Source organism: Penaeus monodon, chromosome 8 (genome assembly GCF_015228065.2).
Source record: "Penaeus monodon isolate SGIC_2016 chromosome 8, NSTDA_Pmon_1, whole genome shotgun sequence".
NCBI lineage: Eukaryota > Metazoa > Arthropoda > Malacostraca > Decapoda > Penaeidae > Penaeus > Penaeus monodon.
Genome location: NC_051393.1, coordinates 8,178,757 through 8,188,756, shown reverse-complemented (window position 1 = coordinate 8,188,756; position 10,000 = coordinate 8,178,757). Strand labels below are relative to the sequence as shown.

The 10,000-nt window shown below is 45.1% G+C and overlaps 1 protein-coding gene across 3 annotated transcripts in view; it reads left to right on the top strand.

The window, feature by feature from the left end:
* LOC119576108 (tripartite motif-containing protein 3-like) overlaps nt 1-10,000 on the top strand; it is a 108,466-nt gene that overhangs the window by 89,205 nt on the left and 9,261 nt on the right. Inside the window, exons 2-5 of one of the 3 annotated variants that reach the window (XM_037923658.1) lie at nt 1,644-1,868; nt 2,225-2,509; nt 6,094-6,210; nt 6,463-6,624. In XM_037923658.1, the coding sequence (XP_037779586.1) occupies nt 1,644-1,868; nt 2,225-2,509; nt 6,094-6,210; nt 6,463-6,624 (789 nt within the window). Of the gene's footprint in view, nt 1-1,643; nt 1,869-2,224; nt 2,510-4,393; nt 5,045-6,093; nt 6,211-6,462; nt 6,625-10,000 lie in introns of those variants that run through there. The other 2 variants (XM_037923660.1, XM_037923661.1) reach the window with 2 other exon arrangements.

Below are 10,000 nucleotides of genomic sequence, written 5' to 3'. Positions count from 1 at the left end.
TAAAGTCATGTAAGAAAATAACTGGAGGTAAATTTGAAATATTTGAGCTGTGTGCGATAATAATATCGAAATATATATAATATTGAAATAAACAAAATAAATGAAAACAGTTAAGCACAAATAAAATTAAATAAACGATTACGATTCTCTTAGACCATCATAAGGTACTGTATGTCCCATTTGTAGACCATCTAATGATCATTACTGATATATATTGACCAAGTCTATGATTACCACAGTTACCGTTTATGTTTCTAGTTTTGTAGTGCAGGGAAGACAGAAGTTACAATCATTTGCTATGCTTGATATTGCGGCAACTCTGTAGGTTACCTCAGACCTTGAGTAAATAGGAGGGAGAGGTAGAAATGAGTTTGTGTTATATCAAGAAAGAAAAGATAGACAGATGGATGGACGGACAGACGGGTGAAAGGACAGAAAGAAAGGCAGGACATTCAAAGAGAGAGAGAGAGAAAGAGAAAGAGAAAGAGAAAGAGAAAGAGAAAGAGAAAGAGAGAGAGAGAGAGAGAGAGAGAGAGAGAGAGAGAGAGAGAGAGAGAGAGAGAGAGAGAGAGAGAAGAGAAGAGAGAGAGAGAGAGAGAGAGAGAGAGAGAGAGAGAGAGAATTCTCTTATGAGATATATTCGACGCCTCTTCGTACATAAGAGTTGATTATTTAGTTCCTGCGCACTGTAAAATGTCTCCTTCGTAACGACCATTACCGCCACTCACTCAGCCCATTAGTCACGTGCGGGCTGAGGAGTCACGCCCTCTTTTCGTGTCTGGTAGCATAACGTGAAATAAATGGTACAAATGTTGTTTTATTTTGGGGTTGATTAATCAGTATGTAAATCAGTTGTCGCACACGCATGCACGCACACATGCACACACGCACACATGCACACACGCACACACGCACACATGCACACACGCGCACACACACGCACACACGCGCGCGCTCACATTAGCCACCGATCTTATTTTTTTCTCATCTTTTTGTTACATGAGATATACAGTATACTCATCAAATATGCGTCTATCTTAGTAAACCATGAATTAGGGATACAAGTGCTCTTACTGTTTTTATCATCATCGTAATTATTCATATTCTTATAATAAGTTCATACCACGGATTTTTTTTGATTTTTTTAAATATATATATATATATATATATATATATATATATATATATATACTTAAATATATATGTATATATATACTTATATATATATATATATATATATATATATATATATATATATATATATATAAAGTATATATATACATATATATTTATATATATATATATATATATTGTGTGTGTGTGTGTGTGTGTGTGTGTGTGTGTGTGTGTGTGTGTGTGTGTGTGTGTGTATGTGTATGTGTGTGTGCGCGTGCGTCCGCGTGTGCGTGTGCGTGTGTGTGCGTTTGCTTGTGTGTGTGGGCATGCGTGCGCGCGCGCTTGAGTGAGTGAGTGTGAGTGTATTCTTGTATGCATATGTATTTAACAATTGTTTTTGAACGCGCACAGGCATATGTCCACCCTCGATTTGGTGCAAACCTGCATTCATATTTTACTTGCTGCTAATGTGAAGGCCTCCGGCGCCGCCCCTTGAGGCTTCGTCTAACGCTCGCCGTCTCTTACAGTACCCGGCGCACCTGGCTGCGGCTGCCCGGCGCCAGGCGGAGCAGCAAGAGCAGCAGGCGCCCAGGGTACTCACCATGGCCTCCCCGCCCCCTGCGCCGGCGTCTGACGGCGCCCGCACGTACACCCTCACTGACGCCTCGGAGGAGCAGCCGCCCTCGCACCCCGAGAAGGAGGTCCTCGCCCGCCAGCAGAAGGAAGACAGCCCGCGACCAGCGCTCAGCCAGGTATGCTTCAATATATATATATATATATATATATATATATATATATATATATATATATATATATGTATATATATATATATATATATATATATATATATATATATATATATATATATATATATATATATTTTTTTTTTTTTTTTTTTTTTTTTTTTTTTACGAACCCCTGATGCCATATTGTAAAAAAATTGTTTAGATGAGATTTTTGTTCTACACTTACTATTATTTATCATTAACCGAGTCAGTAATTATCTGATTGCCTAGACACACAGGCACTCACACGTTTTGCCAGCACGGTTTAATGACGTAGTTGAGTCCCGTAGAATGTGACCGTTTGCACCCTCATGTGCCCTCAGGAGGGCTCGGGCGGAAAGGCGCCTCAAGGCGAAGAGGATCGCTTGTCCACGGGCACGTACAGCGTGCCCCCAGCTTCAGCACCCGCCACCCCCCTGCCCCTAACCCCGGCGCCGACCACCGGTTGCCCCGTCCACGACCCTGCACACGCCCACAGCCACCCTCTCGCCCACGTCCTCAACCACAGCCACACAGCCTCGTCCTCGGGCGGAAGCTCCAGGTCCTCGGCCGCGGACTCGCAGCTTCTCCACTGCGGGATCTGCACGCGGCGCTACTCCAATCCCAAGGTACGTCCTGCACCAGCGCTTCCTTGTGTGGACACAGGGAGCCGCGTCCCATTCATAGGAATGATGGAAAGCATTTGGTTAATATTCTGTGAGTCGCCGCTATCTAAGTCCAGGTGGCTACTGATCGGGTGTCAGTATTTATGTTATTGATTCATGGTTCGTCTGTTCCCCTTTAAATTGATTTGGAGTGTCGAAATGTATGATGAAAGATCAGAGATAAATGGAACATTACTGGAACTATATGACCTGTTGAATAAAAATGTATAATGATCTGTATCCTGGTGCTTATAAAGATATCATCGCGCCGATCAAATATTCATAAACGTGTGACAGTGACGGGTGTCCCGGTGGCCAGTACACGATGGCTGCCTTGTACTTCTGTCGTCAGATATTGATCGCAGAGCTGACTACCGCATGCACTCCCTGTCTCGTAAACGCGCGCCATACAAAGCAGGGCCCGTGGCTTGCCGTTTGTCGGAAACGAGCGACTTATAAAGCTTGGTAGTTCCTCGAACTTCCACTTTCATTTCTTTGTATTATTTTTCATTTATTTTCCAGTTTTTTTTTCATGTTTTCCTAAATATGTAGGTCTGACTCTCATTCAACAGCCGCTCTCGGCCATGCCCCATGAGCGAAGGTCAGAGTTCACGAGGGGCTTCGAGAGGCCGACAGAGATGGGCATCACAGGTGATAATCCTTGAGCTAAAGTCAGCCTCATGGGGCGAGGCTGCGCAGGCCGTTTTGGTGAGCAGTGCCACCATGTCCCCGGGGACGCTGCCACGCTCGTTAGTCACGCTGACGTCACTCTTGTTGCTAAGATCACGAGAGCAGCCTCACTCTTCATGCAGACATTGCGTCATGCAGCTGGAATAACCCTCTTTTGTCATGTGTTGGATAAGGGAATGTGAGACGAACATGTTGATAACAAGGTTGATTGTTTAGAGCAGCTGTAGCGTGCCTTTCTGCCTGCCGTGGGAGTTGAATGAATGTTTATGTCCTGAGCTATGAATTAGGACATGAGGTGCCATGTGTAGGCGTCCACTGTAGTCTGAAAAGGTCAGGAATAAGCCATGTTAGGCTTAGTTAAAACTAGTCCATTGCCCTTACTAATGTCTTTTTTATTTGTGTGAGAATGCGCATTGGAGGTGTGTGTGTGTGTGTTGTGTGTGTGTGTGTGTGTGTGTGTGTGTGTGTGTGTGTGTGTGTGTGTGTGTGTGTGTGTGTGTGTGTGTGTGTGTGTGTGTGTGTGTGTGAGTGTGAGAGAGAGAGTCTGTGTCTGTCTGTCTCTCTGTCTGTCAGCAAGTATGTATGTATGTATTTATGTATATGTGTCTGGGTGCCTGTGTGTGAATGTAGATAGATAAATAGATATGTAAATAGATATTTGGACAGAGAGAGAGAGAGAGAGAGAGAGAGAGAGAGAGAGAGAGAGAGAGAGAGAGAGAGAGAGAGAGAGAGAATATGAGAGAGGTGTCTAGGTTATATAGAAATCTAGTGATCCGGCTGTAGTAAATTCCCAGCAGCATTTGCGAGGAATGTATGGATTGTTAAGCGTGCACCGTAAATATTTTGTATGGTTCCTGTATGTTTGTTTTCTATGCCTGTTTGCCTATTTCTTTCAGTAATATACGTATGCATGTGTACAAAGGACATAACACATAGGCTAGAAAGCGAGGTTAGGTTCCACTAGAAAAACACGCTTGTTTTCGTACGAGAAGTTGTGGGGGCGACCGCATGGGGGCAGGAGGGGGGAGGGGAGGGGAGAGAGGTGAGGGGATATAGGGGAGCGAGTGGCACTGAGGGGAGAGCGGCGAGACACGCACTAGTAGGAGCTCGTCCGGTGTGCGCGTGTGTGCGAGCGTGTTCGTGGTCCCGCACGCGTCTAGTTTGTCTCATACTCCTGTCTGTCGCCTTTGTCTACTCTCAGTCTGTGTCTTCAGACGTGTGTGCTGTCCTGCCCACGCTCATATAGTGCTTCATCTCCCCCGTGCCTCGCTACTTCTAAATCTAGACTGTCTGTCTGTAACTGTTTGTCTGCCGTCTGCCATTCGGCTGTCAACTACGATCACTTTATTTTTTCTATGGCCTGGCTCTCCGTTTCATATTTTCACCTACATCCTATCCAGTCTCAAGCTGTATCTTTTTAGTGCTTATCCAGAGGTTGGCTACCCTGTTTGTCTGTGCCAGCTCCAATCCCTGTCTACCCCTTTGCTTTGTTTTCCCCCTACCCTTCCCCCCTTTACTCCGGAGCCCCTCCCTGTTCCGGCTGCTGACTACCTGAGTGAATAGACGGCGGTGTAGGCGGGACCCGGCACGTGGCCGCTCGCGAACGAGGAAGGAAGTATCGGAGATTGTCGCGAGAAGGGAAGAGGAATTAAACAAGATCTTTAAAGGATATGTGACGTGCACACTTGGCCACGCGTTTCTCGAGGAGCATTTCGAAAGGTGTGGGGTGTAAGCTTTGGCCAGTGACGAGAGATTAGAAGAGTTCTGGCTTCGTGTCTCCCTGAAGTGTCACGCATGTCACTGCTTAAGGTGATCATTGCCTCCTAACTGCAGCATGATAAGTTGTGAAATATAGTATAGAATGTCTTAAGCTTAATCTTGAATCATACAAGGATTGGTATAATGGCTTTTATCGAAATAACTGTGCGAATTATTATGTACATGGTCATCGGGACAAAACTAATGCGGGATCTTAAGCAAACATTCGACACATTTGAAAATATTGCATAACCAAATTCCAGAGTCATATCACCCTTGATATTTATAATTAAAGTGAAGATATAGCAGTGTACATGAAGATATCACAAGTGGTGAATGAACAGTGCATCAGGCGCAATATAAAGTAAACGATATAGGAAGCGGTTGTCAACATGAACTGTGCCGAAGATGCCAGGTTCAATAGCCATTGGCATTTGTTTAGCTTCCCTTGAATTCTACACGATCTTGCCCAAACGACTTTCATCCTTCTTTGGTTTGAATTCTGAGAGTTGTTTACATGCGAATTAATAACTGTTTATTGAGATGCTGTGATCCATTAAGCAGGATAGAGGTTCGTTGAATGTTTCCAAAGCAAGATGGTGTATCACAAGCAATTTCTATTTTGGATCCAGATTATTTGTTTATTCCTAGGGTTTTTACAAGTTTGGTCTTGATATAAAAAGTGGTAATTATAAGCACTTCTAAATCGACCGCTCATCTTGTTAAGGTTATTCTCAACCTTCATGACGTGTGTTTCAATCGTTGATCATGAAGGCGGTCTTTTGCATGTGAACAGATGTGGCTTCTCTGAGATTTCCTTTTAGGTAGTATGTCCTACATGCGGCTCAAGCAGCTTATATTATGTATGTATGTATGTATGTATTATGTGTGTATATATATATATATATATATATATATATATATATATATATATATATATATATATATATATGTGTGTGTGTGTGTGTGTGTGTGTGTGTGTGTGTGTGTGTGTGTGTGTGTGTGTGTGTGTGTGTGTGCGTGCGTGCGTGCGTGCGTGCGCGCGCGTGCAAATACATGTACACTCCCTTTAATACAGCCTATCCCCGCTGCTCCTCCAGGTTTTACCGTGCCTGCACACCTTCTGCGAGCGGTGCCTGATCAGCTACACGCCGCCGGAGTCCCTGACGCTCACGTGCCCCGTGTGCCGCCAGCAGTCCATCCTGCCGAAGGACGGGGTAAGTTCTTCCTTCGACCACGCTCGTGCTTGTGCATTCCTGTCGTACTAATGGTGCGAGGTTGCGACCGACTCATGCTTTGGCTGCTGATGTTACTCAAATGCCAACGTGAATTTATTTAATTAATCAAATTACTAGCGGGAGATACTGTACTTCTGGCCTTGTTAAGTGGGAACACGTGCCAAAGCTCACGCTATTGGGTGGAGGTTAGCATAGGGAGGTGGCGGTACTAACCCCGGGCGTGACCTGCAGGTGCCGGGGTTGCAGAGCAACACGTGGGTGAGGGGCGTGATGGAGGCCATGGACGGCGCCGCCACCGGGCCCTGCTCGATCTGCCGCCAGGCCAACCCCACGGCGCGCTGCCATCAGTGCCAAGTGGCGTTCTGTGCCGGTTGTGCCCAGGCCCATGTCCAGGTGAGTCGAATGAAAGTAAATTACTCACACGTGTATCATATCAGGGCCATTCATCAACCAAGCTTACGTTTTGTATAAAATCTTTCTTATTTCATATGTATACCTGTATGTATATTTATTTTTTAACCCCTTTAGTTAATAGTTGCATGTTTCGTAGTACATTCCTACATCTTTTGTATCCAAACCAACTTTTGTTTTTCCAAACTAAAATACTAAACCACCCTCGCCCCCGTACTTCCCACTGCCTTGGTCCTCGGTAAAGAGTTAGCTCGGCGAGGATTCCCGTGACCAGACGTGTTCGTGCGGCAGCCTTCTCAGACGGTCGCGTGTCTCATGCCTCACGTCCACCTTTGGCCAGATCGATCAGTCTGGGACCTGGAAATGGTAACGCCATTACTAATGATGTTGCGGTCTTTCCCCTGTGTGTGGATTTTTTCTTTTTTTTCTTTCTCGATCTCCGTTCACAGCTGATGTTCAACGCTACTTGTCTCAGGCTCTTGAAATTTGGTTTGTTCTCCGTAATGCGATTATAGTTTCTGGTATATTTCGCATTACATCCCCGAGGTCTGCTATAATTACAGCAATTATTGTAATTTGATATAATCCCGTGCCTTCGTTCTTGCACACCCCATTTCGGCCACTCGGTAGAGGAAAGTTCCCCTCGAAGTAAATCCCAAACCAGATGGAATTTTAGCCATCAAAATTAATTTTCGTTTCCTTATTATTGTTGTTTTTTATATTTATTACTTTACCGCGTTTTAGCATAAAATTCAAGTATGTAGGATTATCATAGATTGCCATCCAACGGAGAAGAGAACGCGACACCTTGGACCCAAAGAAAACGGCGGAGAAAATACCAGAGACTCGTACATTTTTTTCTTGCCCAAGGAAGAGTAGGATATTGACATATCGTTTTCGTTTTTAATAAAAGAATAAATTTTGGGTTTGAACGATTATAGATAGATAGATGGCTATATATATATATATATATATATATATATATATATATATGTGTGTGTGTGTGTGCGTGTGCGTGCGTGCGTGTACGTGCGTGCGCGCGTGTGTGCGTACGTGCGTGTGTGTGTGTGTGTGTGTGTGTGTGTGTGTGTGTGTGTGTGTGTGTGTGTGTGTGTGTGTGTGTGTGTGTGTGTGTGTGTGTGTGTGTGTGTGTGTGTGTGTGTGTGTGTCGGTGTCGGTGTATGTGTGTGTGTTTGTGTACGTGTGTATACATGTGTGTGTGTCCGTCTGTCTGTCTGTGTGTGTCTGCGTGCGTGTGCGTGCGCGCGCAAATGAAAAGAAGGATGTATAAATAGATATAGATAGCTAGACAGATAGACACATAGACTGATATAGATAGATAAATCGATATAGAAGGACAAAGCAAGACAAACTTATAGATGGACTGACATCACAGAGAAAAGAAAAAGAGAGAAAAGTATGAAAGTGACTATTAGCTGAACCGTAGAATTGCATTACGAAGAAGCCGTAACGAGATCGAAGTTTCCCCATTAAAACTAAACCAGGAGAGGAGATTAAGCATTATGTTGTAACTATCTGCCATGGTGCAGAAGGAAGAGGGTTGTTAAGAGACAAAGATGGCGGAAGACAAGAGGTTAATTTTTTTTTTTCGTGGAAATTTTTATTTAATTTAATTTATTGTTATTATTTTGTTTTTCTTGGTTTCATCTGTAGGACAAGGGATCCGGCTGGACACAGAGTGCGAATTCGTTGAAATCGCGACCGAAGAGAGATTGGGAATTGAGTCATTGTCGAAAGGTGTGGTAATACTGGTGCGGTTTTTGGTAGTGGTGTAAAGCCACGTTTTCGGTGATTCGTAAATGTATTTAGTTAATCCGTCTCGTCCGCGTGGGATTAAGGCATGAGGCGATTAGTAATGTAGTTTCATTAAATGCCATTGTGGAGCTTCTTGTTCTGGATAGGAGTGAGCTTCATTTCCTTTTCTTTTCCTTTTCCTTTTCCTTTTCCCTTTTTTTTGTCCTTTTTTTCCTTATCTTTTTCTTCTTTTTTTTCTTTTTTTTTTCTCTTCTTTTTCTTTTTTCTTCTTTTTCTTTTTCTTCTTCTTCTTCTTCTTCTTCTTCTTCTTCTTCTTCTTCCTCTTCCTCCTCTACTTTGTGTGTGTGTGCGTGTGTGTGTGTGTGTGTGTGTGTGTGTGTGTGTGTGTGTGTGTGTGTGTGTGTGTGCTCAGAATTCTCGTGTGTGTGCGTGTGTGTGTGTGTTCCCCCAACTGGTCCATTTCTTGTCTGCCACATGTTGGAGTCCGCCGCCTCTCCCGCCGTTCGTTGCGTACGTGTCTGTCGCCGCCGTGGCCGGACGGAGCGGAACGAGGAGTGGCCGAGGCGCTGACGAGATCAATACAAGGTGTCCCGCTGCCTGACGGGGGATCCCGCCAGCTCACCAGGTGGCATAATTTCCCCGGTCTACTGGTGCGATTCCTGATACGTGTTGCGGCATTGATTATCGTGCGCCTGGTCACGGGATGGTTTCCGGATTCTTCACGGTGGTCTCCGCGACGAAAAAACGCGGTTCAGAGGTAACTGATTAACGATGTACTGCACTTCTCTTAACGGGACTAATGCGTTAGGAAGGTAGCTTATTTTAATCTTGCGTGTAATCTGTGCATAAACTTAGAAGAGTTTTGTCCACGGAGCCACTAAGTCATACGATTCGAAAAGTAAACGTTTTGCTTCTACAAATCCCGAGTACGTGGCGGACGGCGTGAGCATGTGCGTGCGCCGGGTGGCGACTCTGTGAATGGCAGCGCTGGATGGCAGTACTCTCCGCCGCCTCTCTCCCGCCCTGCGCTCTCACGCTGGTCCCCCGTGTGGCACTTGTGGATGGAGGACCTGATTTGTCGTATTGATATATATATGCCGCCTTGGGACCAAGAACGACAGGCGTTTGTGTAACTGGACAAAGGAAAGGAAAATACAGTAGCCATCGTCAGGAATCGTGACTTTTATCTTGGGATATCGAGGATTTATTCACAAGAGCTAGCGAGAGTGAGGCTGTTATAGTTCGTCGGGTTCGTGATCCAGCCTCCCGACCAGACCCCCCGGAGTTGTATCCAAAGCACTCGACGCAGAGTTTTTCTCCCTCGCCGAGGATACCCGTGAACAGTCATGAGCCCCGGTGCAGTGCCAGCATCCAGGGGCATGCCCCGTCCCTCCCCGGTAGGAAAACCCGCCTATCGCCTTTAGGGTGCGCCCTCTTCTAATATATCTTCTCTTTATTCGGTCTTCCCGTTTGCTCACCACTCACTGGTCTTTGTTTCCCTTGTCTTTGTCCCCGCATCACTGTCCCGTGACTGCTGTTTCTGATACCGGTAGGAAAGAATCGCTCAATTTCCCACATTTAT